Here is a 24,754-nt window from a genome sequence, read left to right as displayed (position 1 = left end):
ATGAATTGAGCATTTATGTCATTGTAGCCGTACGTGTTCCGGGCAGACAACGCCATCAACTGGTCGGTACGTATAGCCAGGCCGTATAGTCTGAATAATTCAATAATTTCTTCGCTATAACATCCTTTCTTCCGTCAGCAAGTTTAGTGTAAATTATTCACAATGCGATAAGTCCGTTATCCGCGGCCTGTGAACGTGGTGAAATCAGCCATCAATTGACACCTAGCTTTAGCATCTCTGCAAACCAACTAGCCAGTGCCTTGTCGCTAGCGAACCCGTTATTAGGTTAAACCATAGACTCTAAAACAATTGAAAACGATTCGTTCCAAAGCTTATTGGTAAAAGCGTAAAAACGTACTCGAACTTATGAATTTTACGTTTTCTTTTCGCCAGTCCCTTAGGTTTTATTCTAAGATCGTTGGGAAAAGCGCAAAAACATGCTAAAGTACCGTACTTATGTATCCTCCATCATTTTTTGTCATCCTAAAGGATATGTCCCCGCATTACAACAATACGGAACAAACAAGAAAATCAGAATATTCTTCAAATTACGAAGAAAATCAGGTAAAAAATCTTAAAATCTAAATACTGAAATCACCCTCCACAAAATAACGAAAGACATTTTTCGTTAAAATCTAAGCGATTTTTCTCTTTTTTTCATCGTAGCTATTGGCAGCCGGCAACGGTCCTTTATTCCCGCGTATCAATACATGTAGAGTTAAACTGCCCATTACGACGTCATGTCCGGTAAACCACGTATCACTGGGCACTGATACGACTAGGTAATCATCTACAAACATAAATACGATGACATATCGATTCACCCGAACTAAATTATATCGATTGGTGATTTTATTTTTTCCCATTGTATCTTATCAATTATTCGTAGTTTTGAAACCGAAACTGGACAAGCTTACTGTCAACTGCCAAGATATGGAAGGCGTGCCGCGACCGACAACAGCGATATCTCTAATCTTCAGGCAAAAATGAAGGAATACGAATTGAGTTCGAGCGTTTTTCGCGATGGAGATTACAACGACAAAGGTATGAAATTATTACAGATAAATCTATCTGACAGATTTCTTGCAAAAATTAAACAAGCAACGATTAGTTATGAGTTGCGATTTGGTTCGTTGTAGGGTTAAACAAATTGAACAGTACGTTTATGCGTGATTTTGGACGGCCCAGTAACTCGGACACTGACATAGCGATCAACAGGTAGAGAAATGCGTTGTAGCCGATGATGTTCTCCATAACTCAAGTATTTCATGCATCCTTTATCATGCCTGTCATTTCTCGTGTTAATATCTATCAGTCTCGTGTTAATATCTATGGTTTAGAAATGTCCGCAAAGCGATGTTGATAAAGGCCGCAACATCATCTAGTGATACGTCGTTAACTTCTAATGCGGCTGACGATGATGGTGATAAGGATGCCGAAAACGATGGTGACGATGTACCCGGATTGATACAGTACTCGTTACAAAACAAAGAAGGTTGGTCTCTCGACGAGAAATTATCAGAGTTAACTTTTTAGCTGTATCTATGATACAGCTGTATAGAATTAGCATCATTTGTCTGAATCGACGTTTCGTTACAGAAAAGACCCCCGAGAACCAGGATCATACAGTAGCTCATATCAAAGTAAGTATTATGCCAGTAATCGGATTACGTGATGGGATAGTACAAAGCGTATGGAATTAAGTGAATTTTATAAGCCCACTGCGCGCACTTACGTCGCCATTATTTTGAAAATATTCGATCCAATTACATTCCTGTACGATATACCCGTGATCCTCGTATCCGGAGATTTAGCAGGCTTTAAAAGGTCAAACAATGCTCGTATTTTGGAAAAAAGCAGGAGCGTTCCTGGGTCATCTATTGAGACAATTCAGAAACTAAAATTAGTGCTTCTTACTGCGTACTGTCACCGATAGAAATATCAATTATTTGTCATGTTTTCTCTTTTCTTTGTTAATTTCGCTTGTTGTTAAATAAACCACCCTTGATTTCCATTACTATTGTGATCTTGAGTTAAAGTTAAAGTTAAGTTAACCAACATTCGATTACAATAACGCGCCAGAATACATCTAAAAGAGTAATACATCTAACAGAGTAATCAATGCTAAGTTTGAACTACCCAATTACTGTCTCTATTTATTTCGAATTTGCTTCGTTGTTTTTTTATGATAAGAATGGCTTTTAGTTCACATTATGATAACTCCATATATCCATCAATCTACGATCTATTTCAGTTAGGTAACGAGGAAGGAACACCTGCTAGTATTTATTCAAACGACTTCTACCCGACGGTAAACGTTAAACCGTTTATTCAACCACCACCGGAAGATTCACAGGTGAAAAACGCCTATTAACAGCAGATTCGCGTTGGCTGATTCGTGCAATATAGAACAAAATCTGTCTGGCCATATTTCCTAATATTCCTTTTTGTATATTTTTTCTACCTTCTTTTAAAATCGCAGGTTTTACAACGCGATTTAACAAGTAGTAATGACGCTAAATCGGTTTATACACAACATCACTGTTTACACGGGCTTAAGGTAAGAATTTTGATAAAATCTTCTACTCGGTATTTTTCGACCTCGTGTAATACCGATCCTGCACTTGCGGATGGGGTGAAATTTACTGTATCACATGGGCGGGACGCAAAGGGGTCAAAAACACTTGGCCCTTGTGTACTGTATATAATTTGTGCCTTCCTTATTCAAAGGTTTTTTAATATGAAATATTCTCACACGGTGTAACCTTTTTCATCAGATGAACGCGCCGAAAAATACGGCTAAAGAAAATATGATCCGTCGACACGCAGTGAACGTAGCGATTACTCTAGATCCTCAGCAATACAGCAAAGATCGTCAGAAATCCCGTTAGTATTAATTTCAAAGTTAGAAATACGACATTCACCCACAGCGCTTCGGAAATCGTATCTTACTCCGAGTTGCTGAATTAACTGAGTTTGTGCGTAATTCTTTTTCTATGTAGTTTCTCAAGATGTGTACAGGCAACCTCCGATTACGTTCCGACCACTTCCGCCGCAGAGAGCTCAAATTACTAAATACAATCCCTTAACGTCTGATGACGTGTATGCCAGGTCACATAGCAGAAAACTGAGTTCGGAAAATCAGGTACACAATAAACCGTTTTACAGTTGTTGTAGCAGCTATTTCGTTCGGGTAATTTTGTTCTGCGTTGTTGGGTAATTTTTTTCGCTTTTTCAACTACTTGTGATGCGTGTTTTATTATATTTCATTGGTTCTATTAATGGATTTTGACGGATAACACTTCAAAGAATTCAAACATTTTAGGAACTGTTCACATAAACGCCCTCTTTCAAGCGAAATGTATACTTTCAAATAAGTTATTTTCTATAAGAATCTAATGCTGGCTAGAGTTCAATTTTATGAACCTTGATTTTAAAATCTACTGATGATGTAAGTTTTGGTAGGTTCTAACGGACATAAATCATCAGATCCCTAAAAATTAAATGTTTTATTCTTTCATTTACAGAACAATTTCGTCGGTGCATTCATTGACCCATCGATCTCGAGGACAGGAAGACAGCAATGTTGTGATCGACGCTCTGACGCCAGATCCACACATTTCATACTCGGCTACGATTCATCCGGCGAATCACGCTTCCGCACGGAAGCTAAAGAAAACTTCTCCGGCGAAAGTAGTTCCGGCGTTCATTCACCACCAGCGGCAGGAAAAGCAGAAGAAGTAGCGCCGTTTCGATTCGAACATTTTGGGATTAGTGACAATATAAGTGACGTTGGGAATAAATCCCAGCAACAGTCGCTAATGGGTTCCGACTATAGACCCCTGGAGAAGCGCAAGTAAGACATCAACCATAAGTCAGGGGGCCAGGGTAATTTCGGAGCCCAAGAGCCGTTATCACGGCTGTTTGTTTTAATTCACGATGGACTTTTATTGTCATAAAGATTTTGGATTTCTTTTCTATTGTTCAGATTTACGAATTCGCAGTTATTGGTGATGCAACAAAACGCTAGAATAGAAAGTCAAAAGATAGAATCATCGCACCTATTCCATACTGATAATTCCGGTTTGAACAACTACGTTTCCATGTCGATGGTCGACTATTTACCTCCGATCTATTCCGACACTGGTAAGTGAGGAAGACTTATGGCAGTTCAGTTTTTAGATGCAAGTATAAACTAAACTATGATTACGGTCCTCGTGATGTTTGAATAAAATCCTAACCGTTTTAGGTCGAAAATTCAACATGATACAAGTGCGTTGAACGGTCTGTGTATTCTGCACTGAATCAAATAAATGTATTATGAATTGTTATTTTCAATCGTTCAAACTAATAAAAGCTGTTGATAAAGAATTATCACTTGTTCAGACTTTTTATTCGGATGATGAATGTTTTAAATGTTCGCCGATGAACAGAATTTGATGAACAAACATTGTCAGACGTCAGCGATTGGCCTTGGTTAGACCCTGAAAAGTTATCGGCGTTCTGACTACAAAGTTAACGGACATTAAACTGACAAATAAATCGCCGCAAATAATATTGGAATTTACCCTTTTGCCCGGCTTGAAATTCAATTTTGTAGAATACACAATGATTTCATTGATATAGACCTTACATTTAGAATTTTGACAGCTGTTTTGCTATTTGCCAATGAATTTACTATCTGAGTTTGCCATCGGTTGATAAAGTAACCCGAGTTTCCCTTTATAGTATAACGTTGTCAGCCGAAATATTACAATATCAGTTCTGATTCGTGACATGAATATAAATCAATGTCGACATGACAGCGCTCCAGTCACATGGATATGTTTCGTTTTGTTTTGTTTATCCTGCGTAGCCGTTAAAAATATCGGTAAGTTTCCGAACCTTTAGAAAACACTCCAATGGCCGGTTTATGAATGCACCTAGAATATTTTGCTCATTTCGTCACTGCCCATCCGTGCAAAAAATATTCATAGTCAGTGTTGATACGTTTTGCCTGATACCGTGCCAGCGATGTATGAAAAAGGTGTGTATTGTTCTTAACATCAAATAACAAAACAATAGGCTTAATTTTTGCCTGGTAAGAAAAATTACACTATTATCAAATCATGTATCTGTATATGGAGGGGGTTAATAGGTCTCGACCCTCGGAAATTTAGTGAAAGTGAAATCAATCATATTGATGGTGAAACTAACCGCGATTCAAATCTTTATCGATTGTTGTTTTGGCGTCTGCCAGCAATTACTGTATGAAATACCCAAATTTTTATGAATGAAATTCTTTTCTCTCGCATCCAAAAAATTATATCTGGGAAAACAATGCGCTTGACCCCCTCCGCTCAGATTTCTGGATTCGCCCCTGATTTGGTATATATTACAACTGAAGGATTTAACGACATTTAACATTTGTTTTATCCCATGACCGAAATTTTCAAAGACTAACGTATCGGAAACAGTCATTAACCTATAGGTGATAAATACAAGACATACATTGTTTTCCTCGGAGTGTATGAAACCGTATATTTCAGATGGTTACAATCTTCGGCCGAAATGTGGAGATGCGGCCATACCGTCGAACCTAGAAAACGGCCGTTTTAGAATAGTAGGAGGAAACGAATCTATTCCAGGAAGTTGGCCATGGATGGTAAGTTCAAGTTGTACAGCCATCTGGTGAGAGTGTCTGCCGGTCGCGTGACGTCACAATCACCCTATGCATATTGTGAAAAACCATACCTGATAAACCTCAATTACGGGTTATTTCAATAAGTAGCACCAACACTGACCTATTCCACTGACGATAAGGAATTTACCCGCAAATAGTAGCTCAAAATTGAATTGAACAAATTGAACGTTGCAGGTATACGCAGCAATCCTTATATATTATTTTGGTTTAAAGTCCATTTTCATAGCCATTCGAAAACACGGTAGTGCTCAGCCATGGATTGGCTTATCGTTGCATTTCAATATTCCATCCTCGAGTAAACATTCAGATCTACCCCCAAAAAAGTAATTTCAATTATTATTAATGAATGATTAGTCTAAAAGCTTCGGTAACACATTTTCTGAGACACCTGTAGTGTATACGTGATGTCAAGTATTTAGATACCAGCGAAACCGTACGTTCCAAAATTTAACCTCACCGATTCAGGTTTAAAGTTTCGGATTTAATCGTTTCAAGTGTTAATAAACGTTGTAAATTATTAGATAATAATCACGAATATCTTACGCAGGTGTCATTGTTATTTAAACCTTGGTATGATACCCATCGATGCGGCGGGACTCTGATTAACGCCAATTACATTTTGACTGCTGCACATTGTTTTAACGGGTAAAAACATCAGAATTCATGTTTAGAATTATCAAATGTTTTAATACATCGCTAAATTGTTTTCGTTTTTTTTAAATTTTTACTTGATTTTTACTTGATTTTTAGATCGTCGTTAATGTTCGACTATAGCAATGCTAGTTTATATACTGCCGTATTAGGAAACCACGACACCAGGAACACGAGCGGACCCATGACGCAGATGATCGCGGTGGAAAACGTGACGATTCACCCAGAATTTGGACTCGGGGGAAATGATTATAATAACGATATAGCGATAGTGAAATTGAAATCGCCGGTAACGTTTACAGATTACGTTTCGCCGATATGCGTGTCATGGAAAAAGCCCATACCACGACAAAGCTGCGTTATAGCGGGTTGGGGATTCACTCTTGGTATGTACGAACACCATGTTGGGATTATATAGAGAATCCCACAGTAATACAACGAGAAAAAATGAAGCCTGAATCGTTTTCTTTGAGCTCATACATTTTAGTTTATTGCAAAAAATGTCCGAAATATTTTTTTCGTTGTATTGGTGTCGGATTCTCTATATGTTATCGTCACTATAGTGTTTCATCAATGGTTAACGTTTTACTATCTAGCTTATCGATTGAACGTGTCGATAATAAACAAAATAAGTTCAAAGAACACGTTTTTGATTTCATTTTAGCTCAAAGAAAAGAAAATTATTGCGGACTTCATTTTTGCGTTATATTAGTGTATATGTTATCATCGCAACACGGATACGAATTTACAATGTTTGTTTCATTACCGGTAACCATTTTGGTATGTTCTTCATAATGATTTTTGATATATAACTAATCAACTCGTCGGTGTGTTACAGGTACTAGTCGGGATGGAGTTCTTAATGAAGCTACAGTGCCCGTGATAGGCGGTCAAACATGTCGAAAATATTACGGGGATAAGTTGGAACCTAAGTTGATGACATGTGCTGGATTTAACAATGGAGGTGTGGACACCTGCCACGTAAGTCAATCACCCAATAACTATAATCCTGTTTGAGATATATAGCCGAACGGTAAGAAATGTTCAAAATTGTTTTGTAGTATGATAGCGGAGGACCTCTAATGTGTAAGCATCCCAGGACAGGCTCAAAATGGGTTTTACAAGGTAATCTAAATGTGACAATAGCAATCCCTATGATAATCATGACCTTCTTTGAAACTAGTAAGTCCCGTTAGAAATCAACTTTTTACGAGCTATTAGAAATGCTACAATCATATTAAAGATAAGTATTCGACATCGATGTTAGTATTCAAAGTAACCCAAAATGCAGTGAAGTAGGTCTTGGGGAGCATTTCAAAGTGCAAGAAGATTCGAAAAAATGACATTTGAATTCTACCATTTCTTTTTTAATTCTAGGTATAACTAGTTGGGGCGATGGATGTGCCTTGCCTCGCCGCCCGGGTGTCTACACGACCGTATCGCGATATGTGCCGTGGATTCTGGCTGAACTATGTCAGCCGCGCAAGATAACGCGAAACAAGTCGTTAGTCAGCGTCTGCAGATCTATCAAATAAATCCGCGCCGTAAAAGAAAACGATATCTCATATTCTCTCACGAAATACAATAATACCTCAAGATTTTTGAAATGCTTTCTCGTATTCATTTGTTCTATCAAACGCGTTTACACACGGCTGTAAGACAAACCTGACGACACTTCCGGGAGATCTCGGAGCTCGCAGAAACTGCCGATACCCACCGCAGGCTAAAATGCTTTTATGAAAAATGAAAACTCTTGATCTCATTCCATAAAACTCTCATAATATCAGGAGATGGTGTATTTATCTTATATTTGTTATGGTGGGTGGCGTAAACAAACCTATTTGCCGGTAGTACGACGTACTGTACGTACTGTAACTATACGTTTGGATTATCTATAAATTTGCTATACTAAATAGACAATCTCCTTCGTTCATCTTTTTCATTCGTACCATAAAACATATTCGTCGATCATTTCCGTCGGCGAGCGAAATCATTTTGTTGAAGATTTTCGTAATAAAATCACAATTATCAAGGCGAATAGTAGTCATAACTACTGCGAATGAGTCGTAGAAATTCCTGAACGGCCAGCAATACGCTTCCAGTTCATAAACAAACCTATAAAGCTTATATTCAAATGGTCTTCGCGATATGTTCAGAAATATCTAGATAGTGCGGTTTTGTCTACGAAACTGTGAACCAAATATTGTCGCAGTGGAGAAGAATTGGTCCTTGAAATTAGGTGTGGTAGCCGATCATGCAACCGCTATAAACGGGTGTGAATATGTCTATAGGGGCCAAACGGGGCAAACAAAATTTCATACGCTGTATCAAAACAAATTCACAGTAGGCTGCACTACTCATGTGGTCACAATTTTCTTCGCCCCCGATAGCTCCGGTCTCCACGAGTACAGGACGCAGTTCCACAGTTCTGCGTTAAGATTTGACCCAGAGTTAGCTCATCGAAAATGAACTAAATCTTAACTCGGAGTTAACTTCTAGTTCACAACTGTGGAACCGGGTCCAGGGTCCAGTTCCACAGTTCAGAGTCAGTTCATTCATTGAAAATGAACTAACTTTAACTCAGAGTTAACTCTAACTTACAAATGTGGAACCGAATCCAGATTATCAAAGTTCATATGGTCTCCACGGGCATGGGCATATACCACATCATTTTTGATTGGTCTGACTAAATTCCATGGCCAATAAATCGAAAAGTTCTGGGCTAAAAAATCACTGATGGTTTCCACGGGTATTACTCTAGTATATACTGATTTGCAAACATTATTAACCGGGGAATGAGAAAATTCTCTTTCGAAGAAATATTACTCACATGATTCCTGGATTTGTTAATGTATGAAAAACGATAGGTTCACTAGGAAATTAACACGGTAGCAAGAAACACTCTCGGGAAATACAAAATGACCTTTCTAGATTCATTAGGCCGATGCTAAGGATTTCGGGGTTTCTTTTGATTTTCGACACGATAACTTCGTGATAAAAGCGAAAAACTATAGAATAGTCGTTAGAAAAAATTTTCATCCCATATCGTAATGTTTTTGTTCAGTAATCATACGGGTACTAAAAAAATTGCAGGCCTGTATTTCCTGTATGTTTTCCACACTTCTCAATATATACATACTGACTGGTGCTATATACGTTACACAAATTATGTAAACCTACGCTTTAACCATTCCTTGATCAACACTGGCCTATCTTCCGAACATAAGGGTAAGTGCGTAAATCAGAATCGACAGCAAACATACTGACATCGGTTCCATTTAGGTTTTACATCTGTGCATAAAAAGAAAAAATGGCGTATTTCTAATTCGATTGTCCGGATACTAGTTAATATATGTGAAGAAATACCGTTAACTGCGATGTAATCGATATCGATAACACTTAAACGGGATTTCTATGAAGGTAAATCCCATTGACATTGACTTGTGGTGCAGTGCTGTGTGCTTGAGCCATTTGTGTATCACAAGTTGATGAAATCGACGGGGAAAGAAAATATTCAATTCATATTTATACCGGTTTGATAACATACAGGGAATGACGACCAGGAAATATATTACCGGTTATCAGGTTACGCATCTATACATATTTCCGCCGGTCCAGCGTATAGACATCCATCCCATAAATAGCCGTTTTTTACCAGTTTTTATCGCTGTTTGATGTGGCGTTTAACATACGGCAATAAATCCCACTGTTTTTACCGCAGATTGTGAAATGTAGTTAGAATGCCGTAGAAACATCAATATTCAAACGGCAACAAAGAAAGCGCAGACGATTCCCATTTATTTTCTTTCCTCAGATATTTAAGTTCTTTCTTACCGAACTAAGTTCTCACGTTCATTTTCGCGTTCTATTTCCTTTTTAAACAGAATAATGTATCGATGAATTAAGCCTAACACACACGGCGCAGGGAAACGCGGAAACGCTGAAACGCGGAATCAAACGTGTTTGATCTCGGAGACATTGTTTTCCGAAACCATGTTTCTCGTATCTGGTAAACGCACACGACACTTACGAAACACTCGGAAACGTGTTTCTATCTTCTTGTTTCCGTGTTTTCCCTGTACCGCGTGCGTTTGGCTTTATACATTAGATAAATAGATAAAAAATATATAGATAAATCGTATCAAGACGGGATTCAGATTCTTCGAACGTTGGTGTCTTCTGATCCGAGGGACCGCAATGTTCTAAAACCGGGTTTTTACAGCTAGTAAACAACCAGTTTATATCAAAATTGATTTATCTAAGTCGACCGCGACGGCATTGTGAGGCTGACTGCCCATACGGACATTGACCGGCTCGTTGGTCGAAGTTTGATAAGTATTTGGCCGTAACGCCCTCAAACGTTTTCAGCAGATATCAGCTCTCGATGACGCTGCTAACGGTAATTGTGGGAATAACCGCACTTTGCAGAAGCAACACATCCTTCAAGAGGCTCTCCAAAACAGAAGCAATTCGGGCAATTTACAGCTCGGTTTTGAGAGCACCGGTGGTAATCTGCGTCTAACTCATTCAGATGCGCGCGGCTAAATTGAGTCGAGAGGTTGGTTTTATTTGATTAAATTCGCTGACATCGATAGACCCGGAGTTTGATGGCAACAGTTTCCGATTGTCAAGAGGTGTCTGTCGGTGACATTTTTCTGCAACTCGATTATCCAAAATACGGGATTCAAAACAGGAAAACGCCAACTGGCGCTACTTTATCGATCAGTTCCGGCGTAGGAAATTGACGATCTATCAACCGCACACAGGACGAAGAGAAATGTCTGCCACTACAGAGGTAGTCGCACAAACAAACACAGCCTCCGGTGCGTGGAAAATCTTTCAAATGGCTGCATTACGTTACAATCCAATGATGCTCTGGAACAAAAATTATCATAACTAATGGCAGACGCTTCCCATCAAGTGGAACGTTGATAAAGCCTTTATATATTCGATGTCCCATTTGCACTCAGAAAAAAATCATCTATTACTTTCGGCAAGGGGAATATTGTTTTATCATTCATAGGATAATATTTGTGAATATGGACGAATCCATTAGTACGACGTGAAACAGTCATCGGGCAGCTTGTGGAGGCTAACTGTAACCCTCTTCCTAAGGCGGCGACAGTGAAGACACACGGACAGATAGAAGTCAACTGTGAAACTGATTTTATCATAGAATATTCTGACTTTTATAAACCATCCCGTGAATTGTACAGTTACAAATTGATAGGCACTACACTGAAAATAAATATATTCAGTCCTGAAAACTTTGAAAACATTTGTCAATATTGGATAAAAGGCTCTAGTTGATTGTTGAATAAGTTTATACTGTCACAGGTTTGTTCTGTTGTACAAGTCTGAATATAAATTGAGATTCAAAATCACGGAATTAATATCAACAGTAATTCCCGACATTCTCCTTTTTAGGGAAACATGTGAAAGTCTATCATTTTCGAGGTTCGTTCGAAAATACCAAAGGCTATACACTTGGTATCAATAACGAGAGGTATTCGTAACTTTCAACAGAGAAACCAGAGAGATTATAAACAACCACTGTTCAAACATCCTAGAATCGTCCGCAGTTTTGTTAATTAGTCTGTGTAATTAGCCCAACGTGTGAACGCGCGGTGGGAGCCTTGCGTTGAAACATGTTTTCCTGACAGAATACAAGCCAACAGAAACTCAACGGTAATCAACGAGTTTATGATATGCTAAGTTGATATAGTCAGTCTTAAGTAACTCGGCGTGAAGATTCGTTTATTTTAAAAGAATATCGAAACTCATTGTAAGAATATAGAAAGCACTTGCCCTATAATCTGGAACAAGGATCTTCTGTTGGCCCACGAGGAATGCCTTGGTGCAATTTCATTTTCGAACTGACTTGTACCAAGAATTTAGTTCAATTGTATGAAATCAAATTCTAGATTAATGCAAGAGTTGGTGAATAATTGGCTTGGGTGATTTTTTATTGCTTACAATCGGTTTTTGATGCGAGTATTCCAAAGACACTTTCCCCGTATAAAAAAATTCACCAATTTACTGCCGCTCAGCGCATCGAATGGAATAGCTAAGCTCGATGAAAGCTAAAATCTATATTCTGATGTCTTTAACAGAACGAATTTTTCCCACTACGCAAGAAAAACACATTTTCACTGATTACTCGTTTGGATTATAAGCTGTTTACTGGTTACCGCCGCCCCGGACGAAGGGCTCTCACATTTCCCCAACTGTCTCCACTGTATATATTCTCTATTCAGTCCTCTTTAACGCTTTTTAGATGAAGACCGAAAATTCACAGTTTTGAATAGAATTATTTGTGTTTTCTTCGAATTCTTTTTCGTCATTCTCTCCATTTGTCTATGAAGATAGTGAACGATTTGTTCCTGTTTCGTTTCACAAATCACATTAATATGTAGAGCATTTGCTGGACTTTCTTTTTTTGGCCAAGAATCACTACAAAAGCAGGGAAAACGGTCAAACTGAAATACTGCAGCGCTAATTAGCTTTATGGTTACCCAATTGAACAATCACAGAAAGTTCTCGGACATTGTTTTCTCTGAAAAAGTAACTTTCCGAATCAGTTCAATCACCTAATTCGCGATTGTTCAAATTAACTAGACCAGGCGAATAACGATCAATTTCCAAATCCGCAAAAGTGTTTAATTACAGAAGCCCAGATCCGACTCGATATCGTCGATCCCGGGCAGAATTAGGGATTAAATTTCGCGAGATTTCTTCAATTTGCTGGGATCGTTTCATGTCTGGACAGTAGACATAAATCCGCCATGTTGATTCGCTACATCTTAACAAACTAATCCGGCGCGATAGCTTGTTGGGATATGTTGTCGATGAAGCGGACGCGTTTTTATTCGTGGATTTATTGATCTGATTGACCACACGATACTAATGCTTATCTTGCTTGCGACAACTGATTACACGGAACTACCCCTTCTTTTACTACCACTACACGAATGTTTACGTGGAAGCAAATCCTTAGTTTCACCGTCGATGATTGGTTGGCGATATCTGTCTTTTTAAGCTTCAATATTCCTTCGAAACCCCTCAAAAGCACCCTACAATAGTTCAAGGAAGAGACTACCCGAAAGGAACAAACTGCGATCGTGGCGAACCTGGTGTCAAACCAAATTTGTAAATGATTCGCCGATGGACTCGTAATAAAAATGATTCGTCCCAAAAGCGCTTCTACAAAAAAAATGAATCGTAGTAACTTCTGGTCTGGCCTCAACGATTAACCGCGCTAATGTTAAAAGCCACGAAGCGAAGATGTGAACTGTGGTCCGGACTGATGGATGGGCCAGATCTGATATGTATTATCCATCGTTAGTAAGAGATGCAGAAATGGCCAGATTTCCAATTTGTTTATCAGCGTGTATAGCAAACCTCTCCTCTCTTCCTCCCCCACTCTCTCCGCATAGCTAGATAATCAGATATCTATCGCATATTAGTCTTTATGCATTTTGCTAAATAGACTTACCAACAGCGCCATTCGACCATCAATGGCGAATCCATTTCAGGACAAAATTACAATATTGTTAGTAAGTGGACCGTCATTAGATAAATTGATATCGCTAACCAACTTTCGAAGGCTTCATTCATTGATTGACCTGCTTTTCTCAAGTTTAAACGATAAGGGCAAGTCTTGGAGATCGAAATGACCAGTGTTCAATTTTGTACTTGCTCAAATAACCGATAAAATCGACCACGGATTCTGCTTGTTAGAACGGTCGATTGTTTGTTTTCTCTGTACCCTACATGGCATTAATTGCTTTATCGTTTTATTTGTCCGGAATTGGCGGGTTTTTTTCCAACGGTTGCCTCAGCATCTGCGGTCGCCCGCAGGATTCTTCAGCGTCCGTCCCCCTCATCAGGTTTCCAATAATGATATTGGACGGGTTTCGTTGCTCAAAAAAAGCGAAAGCCACGCCGCGGATGGTTTAAACGATGCCGTATGGCAAACGTTAGTAACGAAGCGACATCTTGGTGAAAGATAAGCTTATCTTCCAAGCGAATTATTGAATTTGCGTCTTTGGAATTTTCATAAATCATCGGTAGAAATCACGAATCAAACAGACAGTCAGTCGAACGATTGAAGTTTAATACATTAACAATTGATACGGAATACAGACGTATGTTTGATGTAAAACCACACGGCGGCTCCGATGTAAATCTATCCGTCGAAATCTGTATTCATTTTTATAAGCATAATATTGAATATGAAAAACGTTAGGCTACTTTCACCTTAAAAAACTGTAAGGAACGCTAATCATCGGAATGAATGACGGTTGATATATCAGATTTCAAATGTTTTCAGCATGGTTTTTCGATTTCACATTGAAGATAGTCTGCAGGGTACGAAAAAGTAAACAATCTATACGGATGACGTGAAACCATGCGAATGGACCATGAAACTTCAATGAAAACCACAGCAACCTCTTCTGGAGAGGAAGGACTTTTGTGCAATCTCCACCGAAAATACGGCACCCATATTTAATAATTTTGATGGGATTTTTTCAACTGATTTGATACGTGGAAAGGTTCTTTGGATTGACTTGCAACTGTAATTTTTGATAGTTCGCTTGTTGTCATATAGTCGACTATATCCATAAAAGTTTTCTCCAAATTAAAATATTCGGGGTAACTCGAACCGGTTGACATTGGACGCATTATTTCCTTTAGGAACAACGATTTCGTGACATTTCGAAGGTATGCGTTTTCACGGTAAAATAACCCGTGACAGCAGACGTGTGGTCCAGTGTGTGTCCGCATTAACCATTCACGCGGCGTTGTAAGTGGACACCATTTCGGCAATATTTCGAGGGCCTTTTCGCCGACATCGGACATTTCATGTCAAAATCACCACTTCACATCGCGGTTTCATTGTGCGCAATTTTCTGTCGTAGTGTTTTAGGAGTTACTGGACAACTGTTATTAAGAGGTGATATTCACTCGAGTCAGTTCTGCGTATATTGCGAATCGGTAGCAATTCTGAGCGCGACCAATAAAAGCGAGGACTATATAGCAGCTAAAGAAGAATGTGACCAGAATCGCGAATCGATGCTGCACAGCTTCCACGCAATCTACCTACGATATTTGCAAGAATTGCTTAAACGAGTACTGAATGAAGGTCCTCGAGCATATATGCTCAATGCACTTTGTTTTTCTTATCTCTTCGACATCGCAGATGAATATATACTTGGACTCGAGCATCGCGCAACAAAAATACAACTTCAAATCGACGTACTCACGCGCAAGAACAACGCAACCGCCTAATTTGGGCTCGTCCGAAACTTATGTGGTAAAGGAAGCTGTTTCATTTTTTAGGCGACCCGAATATGTTATATATTACGATATAGTAAATCATTTGTTATTATATCATGTATTACTTTATTCCAAAAAAGTTCATCGGACCGATCTAATGGATACCAGTTTGTGATGTAACCTCTTAATATCTATTCAAGTATTTTTCAATTGGGTCAACTAACCCAGAGCTTAAAACTGGGTAGAGAAGCACATTAACCGGTTTCGGTTTTTCTCAATTTGTGATATTCCTAGTTTTAGGGGTTAGTTTCATGCAAGATGATTATCCAGAATGCCTTGTCAATGACAACATTTTTTAATCTAACAACAAACCCTACAACATCAAGGATAGAAGTTATGATCTGAAACTGGCATATCGCTCAGAAACCGTAAATCAGTGAGTGATGTCCACTTGTATTTTACGCATAGGGCCTGGTTCGTCTGCTTTCTGTAGTAAATTCCTCAAATTCTTCAGGGAGAGCCGTACAGAGAGAAAAAAGCAGAGAATATTTATCGCCTGTTTTAAATCATGGTGTTCTCACACGGCTCGGTAATCGTCGACTCGTAAACTTTCTGTTGAGCGCGAGAATTTTCCGAAAGCTATTCGCCGTCGCTGAATCTACTTTCATTAGGAATAGGTCGTTATCATACTTCTCCTATCTCGGTCCCATATCTAATAATTGATATTTACCGCGGTTCGTTGGAAACTAATCGAATCAACCCCGAGCCTGCGACATTTTTATAGATTACAGATAAATTTCAAATAATCCCGGTGGAACTATGAATTCATTTTTGTTGATAGTGTGTTCATAATTATAGCCAAAAGGCTCACCATTTTTATCGGAGATTTAGACGGTATCAACAATGGCGCTGATATCGCTGCCGAATCAAAACGATATAACACCATAGAAGAAAAATAGCGAAAGAAAAGAACGTCGAGTAAGACTATCGACCAAAGAGAATGAAAGGAACAAACGTCTGCGGCATCCGTATTGACAAAAAAGCATTCTGCGGCAGGTGAGCATTTCGGCCATCGTCAAACGTGATCACCGCTCGGTTAAGAAAAAACTGATATAAAAAGATCTCGTAACGTCAACAGTAGCATATGGCAAAACGGAAATAGATGCTTTAATAGTCGACTAGTTGGCTTTATGCGGAATCGTTAAGCCATCAACAAAAGCAACTATCATCCGCCTATAGACACACGCTCGTCGTAGGAATATGATGCACAGAATATCCCTCTCATCTTTACTAGGATTTATGACGGGCGAGGTGACGTCAGAATGCAAAGTATGGATAGATATCCAGGGTCCACTTGCTGCTAATAGTCCAGATGACCTGACTGACAGGCGTGGCGGAGTCGGCGAAAGCGAGGCGGTTTTTGGTCGAAAGCAAAGAACGAAATTTGAAAAGAAAATCCATTGATGTCACTGTTTTGTAATTTGAATGACGATTCATCGAAGATTGTATACATTCAGGGAAATCCCTTTCCTCCATTGAACACAACAACATTCGAGAAGACTCTTATAGTTGAGACAAGAAAACTCAACTTAAAGTTTATTGATGCCTTGAAAGATATATCGCTTAATATTGTCAACAATAGATAATACATGCATCATATTAATAAGTTATTTCGGATTTGAATATTGACTTGACCGGCAATCAGTCTAGGCCCGATATATTGATGACGTTGTGCATAATCATTGTAATTCATCAAAAATAAAATGAGTCATGAAATATATTCAATTACCGCATAAAATAAACGCCAAAATCCTATTGTTATTTGGAAACGCAAATAATGATGACGTAGCGCACATCGACTTACACAGACCACTAGGGCGTACTCCTTTATGACCTCCGAAGTCTCCATCCGAAATCTCCGGTTGGCTCCACTCAAAATCCAAATCACACCACTAATATATATGACCAATAATAGAGTACGATTGGAGGCAAACGGATTCTCCGATCTGATACAAGCGTACACATGACGCATACTAGGTGTCAATGTATATAAACATTATTGTAACGGTTTTTACGGCGTCAAAAATGTTCAAATTACTTGTAACAGACTGAAATTCTTCAATGAAGTAAAGATTTGACATGCGATCATTAATCAGATATGAAATAATTCGAACTATTTGAAAGTACGCACAGTTAAAACGCGCGTGAATAGTGCGCACCAATTCACCGGATATTGAAAATTGATTCATGTTTGATACGGATGAAGTTTGAGACATTTTGATCGATAGAAATCGAAGCGAGCCTTCGGTGGCGTGAAAGTCGTTTCGACGAGAAACAATCATTACGGAGCTTCTGTTATACACCCAGCGTCCCATAAACGACCGGGTCGGTTTGATTTATTGCGCGGTCGCTGTAATAGTTATAGTAATTACCTCGACAGTAGTCGGTAGCAAATCGCTCGCGACAGCTGTATTAAATGACCCGTCCTTCATTAAGAGTCAAGTGGTAAAAACAATAAAGTTCACTATAGCGAATTCTACTTTCTAGGGTACAGCGGTAATGCGGTACGAAGTCGCAGGATTTCTTTGGATCGATTTTATTTGTTCTAGTTCTGAGTTATTTCAGTTTGCTGTCAATATTCGTTCATTTTCATTTATCGTTTTTCTTCAAATTTCAACTTACAACCATAAAAATGCTCTCTCGCTCACTTGTAAATCCCAACTTTCCCCGGAAAAAATGTCAATTAAGCCTAACGCACACGAATCAGGGAAAGACTGAAAGACTAAATCAAACATGTTTGATCTCGGAAACATTGTTTCCCGAACCAATGATTCTCGTTTCCCGTAATAAACAACACCCAAGGAAACGCCCGGAAACATGTTTCGACCCTTGTTTCTGGGAAACAAGAATCATGGTTTCGGGAAACATTGTTTCCGAGATCAAACATGCTTGATTGTTTCTGCGTTTCCCTGAGTCGTATGGCTTTAACAGGCTTTATGGAGATATTCTGAGCGAAATAAACATTCAAAACTTATAGAGATGAACCCGGTACGTAGAGATGAACCCGGTAAGTCAATACGAAATTAAATGCTCTAATTAGCCCAATTCACATTTATTTGCTCATTTGCATCGGCGAAATTCTAAAATTGCCACTCGACACCAGGTGTTTGGCAGTAACGTTAACAAGTCATCGATTACGATCATACAAGAACTCGCGTCGACGTCGTATGCCGACGAAGACAACTCATCGCCGTGTTTAGATTTCGTCAGTCCGATAATCATTGTAAATATTAATTATATCCATGCGAAGCTATTCGGAGATGTTGTGGCAAATACGGTCACCAGTGCGATCCTAAATAGTCCACGAATTGCAAACACTCATAGATGAGAGCGGATTGATTTACAGTCTAATGAAAATGAGTCTAGAGGGCATTCGATGGTTACCAACATCATATTTCATGTTTGCTGATCGCCGAATAGACGGCTAAAGCATCGGCGATCCTTCCTGCTTGTATGTTTCTTTCGTCGGCTCGGTGAAAGTTTTATGAATCCCGCACCTGCTCGCTCCTCGGGACGCACTGCGCTAACTCGCGCGCGCGGTAGCGGCAGCTTTATCGGCGATTACTTCTTGAGCGGTACTACGGAAATTACTTCATTCGATCGCAGTCGACATCGAAGGGAAATCGGCCAATCAGCTCGTTTGTTTTACGATGTTAACCTGACGTCGTTCGCGTGGTAATCACGATAGTTTGAACTCGCAAACGCCGACCGTCGCCAGGCGTTCAGAATAAGACCTTTATCAGAGAGTTTGAAAGATATTTCAGAAATCGGATTATCTGCCGACCGGCCGACGAATCATAAATTTGACCGGAGCCATAATTAGAATGTAACATGCATCGAAGTCGAACGTGAGGTAAGTCACTTTAAAGGAGTTTCGTCTTCAGGGTATTTGATTTCAACACCCACGGAAAACACGTTTCTAAAAGCAATACTTGTCTGATATCCTTCGAAATTCATTGACTGTATATTTGGTTTAGTACCGTCGACTTCTTGACCATATAGACACAACATTGATGGCCTTATTTGTTCAGTGAACGTAAGAAAAACTTTCTCAATGGAATACTTCACTGATTCGCAATATTTCAAAGGCACTGTTTATATAAACTTGTTAATATTTAAATGTTTCTGCAGTGTACTACCCTTCGCGATGATTTAGCCACAGAATCTGAGAAGATCGCGGTCATTGCGAATAAGTGACCGTCTATAATTGAAGCTTTGGGTCACAGAGTGCCACAATCATCTCACACCCTGCCCCTGTAATCTATAACGGCTGATTCTAGCGATGTCGCAATCCCCCAGAGTCTCACAATCCAGTCAGCACCGACCAATCAATGCATACCCTTATATTCGGTGCTCTACTTATTCAGACTGGGCAAAAAACGGAAATAAAAAGCCTTTTGCTTTCGAAGAGACTCGGTATCAAAAGACTCTTCATATGTTTACGTGGTTTCAGCGTATTCCCGACGCCAAAAACCAGAATACAATTTTTAATTCTTGCAAATCTCAAATAACATTGTTTTATCCCGACAAACGGATGGTTTCATTTTCTATTCGTTATCACAATTAGCAATTTAGACTTGCACTCGACTTGCCAACAAACGGAGTTTGAATATTAAAAGAATTTGATCGCAACAAGTTGAATTATGATTAGCCTTGATTGCATTATTTTGCATCTGATAAATTCGGTCTGTGTAGTGTACATCTTCGACGAGTAACTGAATGTAGTATCGCAAATCTGCATTTCATGAAGAAATATATATTCTTCCCCTTACACAAGAAGCACGCTTCTTCATCAAGGGCCTTTATATGTTCTTGCGCTATTTGCAAGATTCATGAAACAGAATTTGAGGCCCTTAAGAATGCACAGCACTCGGCCTGCAAACGAAGGAGTCCCAGTCAAGAATGTGTATCTACACCACTTGAAGACAACTTAACTCCAAGAATTGGGAGGTCTAGCAATCAGATCTAAACCAATGAATATCGGTAAATTTGTATGTATAGGAATACGAAAATAAGATGAATATACAGATGGTATATACAACATGGTTATCATGTCGGGGAAGTTATATATTGCATTATACCAACAACTTAATATATTCTCCTAGAAATCAGGAACATTTTGTCTGACTATCATACGGACAACCTATCCGTTCACGAATTCGTCTGCCAAGGAACAACTACCAAAATTAATATGAAAAATTAGGATGCACTAAAATAGTTAAACGTAGAAAGTTCCTTTTCAGGGCCATCGAACCCTATCTATCTAAAATTGAATCTTCATTCTATAACTTGGACAGATCTGGGAAAATTGGTAGGCCGGGCTCAAGAAGAAAAGAAAAGTCATTTCTTTGGTTAAAGCAGCCATACAAATGGCCATTAGTGGTGTTCCATCATTGGTATTCGATATTTTTAAAGAAAAATGCAACTTTCGAAAGGATGAGTGTAAAATTCATAGGTTTCCACGATCTCTGTCTGACGAAAAGGGCAACCTCGATGGTATATAAGGCAGGGTCCGGACCCTGAGACCAACGCCTAGATCCGCCCCTGCCATCCGTCTTTAGTAGACTGCTACATTTTTTTGTAAAAAGTTATGTTTCCCACCAGATCCAGACCAACTTGTATAACTGTGAGGAGTAAAAAACTTATCCTATACTACTACTTTATTGACGAAAGAAAGATCTTTCAAATTCATATCAATTATCAATATTTCCCAGTAAACATAGCAAAAAGTAAAGGCCAACATCTTGATTTTAACGGTTTGTGACACAGCCGAAACATGTCGCGTAAATAAACTGTTAAAATCAAGATGTTGACCTTGGCTTCTTTGCTATCAATATTTTCATATAATGCAACGCTAAATTTCTTAAAAATCTGCCATCGCTGTTACAAACAGATCAGTGTTAATTCGATTTGAAGAAAGCGGCAATGTTAACCTGGTAATCGTTGCCAGTTATGCAATTCTTGTCTAAAACTAGTCAAGATAGGAAGACGTTATATCGGCCCAGGGCTTAAGAATGCATTATGTCATTTCAACTCGGTGTTGTTGCAAAATGTTGTTTTTTTAAATTATTTGATTGATTTTTAGAGAAAGTGAATTGAGCAATGAACGCTTGATTGCGAACGGCATACACAATTCCTATCCATAAAATAAAGTGTCACTTCAAATCGTGCCGAGTATCGCAGTTCATTAATGATATCGGATATTTCGTACTTTGTAGATTTCATCGTGGATATGGGAGCCGAACGGACGCGACGTCGCCGCACCTGGTGAATATACTGTCGTAAAGGTGTCACAAACAACTATCCCGTGTTAAACTTAGCAGACAATATTTACGAAAACAATATATTTACGAAAACAAATATGGATCATGTAATCTATTTGTGATCTTTGACCAGAATGGATCTTCTATCAACTGTGTCGCCGTTGTACGCCGGAGATATGATCGGCATCTCACCAAAAGCCGATCAACTATATGAAATTAGTCAGCAGAACGATACGAATAGTGCTGATTTCGAGGGCGAATACTTCTACGCCAATATATCGTTTGGCGACATTAAAACTGTGCCCCCGTGGAAGGCGGCGTTGAAGATATTTTTCACCGCGGTTATCATGTTGGTGTCACTTGTGGGCAATTTCATGGTGGTATTCGTGGTGATGCGCAACAAACGGATGCGAACGACGACGAATTTCTATATCGTGAATTTGGCGGTCGCCGATCTTTTGATAACGTTGTGTTGCACGTGGGTTAAATTGGTGGACGATCTAACTCCGATTTGGGGTTTAGGATCGTTCTTCTGTCGTTTCAACAGCTTCGCTCAGAGTAAGTATTAACTATTGCTTATATTCTAGTATACGTACGTGTGTTTTCCCTAGATTTTTCTTTGCGCATTCAAATCTATAAACTTCGGAGGAGAAAAACTAAACCGCGATCACACGAGCACTTTTTGCCCGGAAACTGCTCACACGGGTGCCAAATGGGCTTGTGTGGCGCAGCCAAAAACGTCGGACCAAGCCCTAGCCAGATTTTAGCACGGGTCAAATGATTGCGTGTGAATTGCAACTGGTTCCGGAGTGACTCACTTCACTTTGTTTAAGCATCGCTTAGTTTCGAGTGAGTGGTTTGTTTGTGTGTGTGAACGCGCTCTCGAATTAAAGCACAAGCCAAATATAAATGTGAAAAAAATATATAAATACGTTTGTTACATCACCACATTGAAATACGCCGCTGCGCAGACCCTTTCTAGATAATTATCGAGCTATAACCGATATCTTTCGTATTGCGTCTCCATCCGATCGCCATCAACGCGACTGCCACGGATGATTTATTCTGCTTTAGTCAATCGGTAGCGTGGCACGGTCGGAAAAGTGGTCGGAAGAAAACGCGTCTCGCTATTTCTATAGTATAAGCTTGAAAAGCATTCCGATGTTGTAAAAATCAAAATGATAAAAAGTTTTAAAAAACATTTTTTTTATAATATCTGTGACTATCTGTACTTTAAGTTATTTTCCTATCCCAGTCATATTCAGAATATTTATATGAATATATACTTTCTGAATTAATAACAGCGCTTCACTGATGAGTTTTAAAATTATGAAAATAGGTAAATAGCCTGCACGTATTGATCCCTGTTTTATTTTATTACCATCGCGGGTCCCGGGGGTATTTTTTCAATGTTTATTATCATCCGGATAGTATGGTGGCTGACCCGGGCCATGTATGATAATCCCGCAAATTACAATTTTTCAGCTTAACCTTAAAAATTCGTTTTAACGATCGTTAGGTCGGCGTTATACGGTGATATAAACTATAGTATTCTGTATCGACATTTCATCCCACCTGGGCTATTCCAAATGAATCCAAGTTTGTTGATAGAATTGCGATCTGTTGGACGTTGGATTTTGTTTTACTTGCTCCGAATCAGCCATCATTGGCTAATCAGGCACCAGCCAGCATATGTTGGAACGAAACGTTGTCAAATGAACCAATTGACGGTGTCGAAGTGTCGGGTTGCCAACAGCGCCATCGAGTCTACAGATATGCAATACCGAGGTCAAAGTGTCTCCTGCAGAAACTACCAATTAGCCACTGCATATACTCGGCTCTTCGTTCGGAGATTAATTCGGATTTGTATTCAGTATTTTGCCCGAACTCTAAAATGGAGGAGACGTTGATATTTTACGTTTCGACGAAATTGCATTCACAACATCTTCATGTATTTTTCTGAGAAAGAAATTTTTGCGATGCGCAAAATGTATTTCGATTATTCCCGATCGAGACTCTGTTTACTGTTTTGCATAAGTTGTGTTAACAGACTACGATCTGTTTGTTTATTATAAAAGAAATTTGCGCGGATATCAGCTAACACTTGGGCAAACGATTTTGCCATCGGGTGCAAATAGCGATGTGTCACGGGTTTGACGTGTGGGGAATCGTCTAACGTAAAAAAGTCGTTCCTGGCTTTACCTCAGGTCAAAAAAAGAATTTTCTTTAAATTTCTTCGAATAGCGCGATTATCGAATTTGATCTTAGAAGTGTTTAGGAATTCTTTCAGCGTCTTGGTTACGAAGATCGCAGGTATATATCGCACATCGAAGAACGGCAACTCGAAGATGCGATATGAACATCGCACCAATTAAAATGCAACTACCATGTATCAGATACTGATCAAAAGTCAATTTTCTCGTTTTGGTTCTGATAAATAGATGCTGAAGTAATGGGGGTTTTAAAGATCTTTGTGATATGTCTTACGATGTTATTAATGCAGTTCGCTCTCCGACGAACCAAAGTTCCGACAGTTTTTTTTCCGTCAGCGTTATCATCCGACGTTATAGCGTTATTCGCTTTAAAACAACGTCGCTTTTCATCAACGTAATGCATCAAAACCAGTAATCCGTTTTCCGTAGAGTGAAACGTATAAACCATCCACAGGTGCACCGTTCCTTTAAGACTAATCACTGCTGTTAAAACCACTGTGTTCATCCATCGTGAATAGAGTAAAAACCGATTTATCAATCGGTAAGCTGTGTGACCTCTTAATGACCTTCACGGGGATGGCAGCCGCCAAAGGTCTCCGGGCGCG

General features: G+C 39.1%; 3 protein-coding genes across 4 annotated transcripts in view; all 3 read left to right on the top strand.

Annotated features, from left to right (window-relative positions):
* The first annotated feature begins 492 nt into the window (after window positions 1-492).
* Window positions 493-4,288, top strand: LOC141903487 (uncharacterized). The gene is made up of 13 exons (XM_074791609.1): window positions 493-564; window positions 667-782; window positions 890-1,044; window positions 1,140-1,218; window positions 1,341-1,495; window positions 1,600-1,643; window positions 2,255-2,356; window positions 2,483-2,560; window positions 2,778-2,886; window positions 3,003-3,193; window positions 3,528-3,856; window positions 3,989-4,146; window positions 4,250-4,288. Exons 1-13 carry the CDS (start codon window positions 493-495, stop codon window positions 4,279-4,281), a joined length of 1,620 nt encoding a protein of 539 aa, XP_074647710.1. The 3' UTR covers window positions 4,282-4,288.
* A 488-nt stretch (window positions 4,289-4,776) lies between these two features.
* LOC141904597 (plasma kallikrein-like) lies at window positions 4,777-7,903 on the top strand. Its single transcript, XM_074793210.1, has 7 exons — window positions 4,777-4,870; window positions 5,529-5,644; window positions 6,231-6,328; window positions 6,434-6,720; window positions 7,173-7,315; window positions 7,396-7,459; window positions 7,712-7,903. The coding sequence occupies exons 1-7, from the start codon at window positions 4,777-4,779 to the stop codon at window positions 7,867-7,869; spliced, it is 960 nt and encodes a 319-aa protein (XP_074649311.1). The 3' UTR covers window positions 7,870-7,903.
* Window positions 7,904-9,515: 1,612 nt separating this feature from the next.
* LOC141904546 (QRFP-like peptide receptor) overlaps window positions 9,516-24,754 on the top strand; it is a 34,057-nt gene continuing 18,818 nt past the window's right edge. For both annotated transcript variants that reach the window (XM_074793142.1, XM_074793143.1), the window contains exons 1-2: window positions 9,516-9,562; window positions 21,892-22,494. In XM_074793142.1, the coding sequence (XP_074649243.1) occupies window positions 22,071-22,494 (424 nt within the window). In that variant the 5' untranslated portion in view covers window positions 9,516-9,562; window positions 21,892-22,070. The remainder of the gene's footprint in view (window positions 9,563-21,891; window positions 22,495-24,754) is intronic.

Source organism: Tubulanus polymorphus, chromosome 4 (assembly GCF_964204645.1).
Source record: "Tubulanus polymorphus chromosome 4, tnTubPoly1.2, whole genome shotgun sequence".
In the NCBI taxonomy this organism is placed as follows: domain Eukaryota; kingdom Metazoa; phylum Nemertea; class Palaeonemertea; order Tubulaniformes; family Tubulanidae; genus Tubulanus; species Tubulanus polymorphus.
This window is presented reverse-complemented; position numbering and strand designations above follow the sequence as displayed.

What these genes read in the sequence shown, in the direction of transcription:
- LOC141903487 (XM_074791609.1), top strand. Translation starts at nt 493, where the DNA reads ATGTCCCCGCATTACAACAATACGGAACAAACAAGAAAATCAGAATAT. An exon ending in CACCACCGGAAGATTCACAG is followed by an intron (nt 2,357 to 2,482) that starts GTGAAAAACGCC and finishes TTAAAATCGCAG; the next exon opens with GTTTTACAACGCGATTTAAC. An exon ending in AGACCCCTGGAGAAGCGCAA is followed by an intron (nt 3,857 to 3,988) that starts GTAAGACATCAA and finishes TCTATTGTTCAG; the next exon opens with ATTTACGAATTCGCAGTTAT.
- LOC141904597 (XM_074793210.1), top strand. Translation starts at nt 4,777, where the DNA reads ATGAATATAAATCAATGTCGACATGACAGCGCTCCAGTCACATGGATA. An exon ending in CGTAGCCGTTAAAAATATCG is followed by an intron (nt 4,871 to 5,528) that starts GTAAGTTTCCGA and finishes CGTATATTTCAG; the next exon opens with ATGGTTACAATCTTCGGCCG. An exon ending in GGGTTGGGGATTCACTCTTG is followed by an intron (nt 6,721 to 7,172) that starts GTATGTACGAAC and finishes GGTGTGTTACAG; the next exon opens with GTACTAGTCGGGATGGAGTT.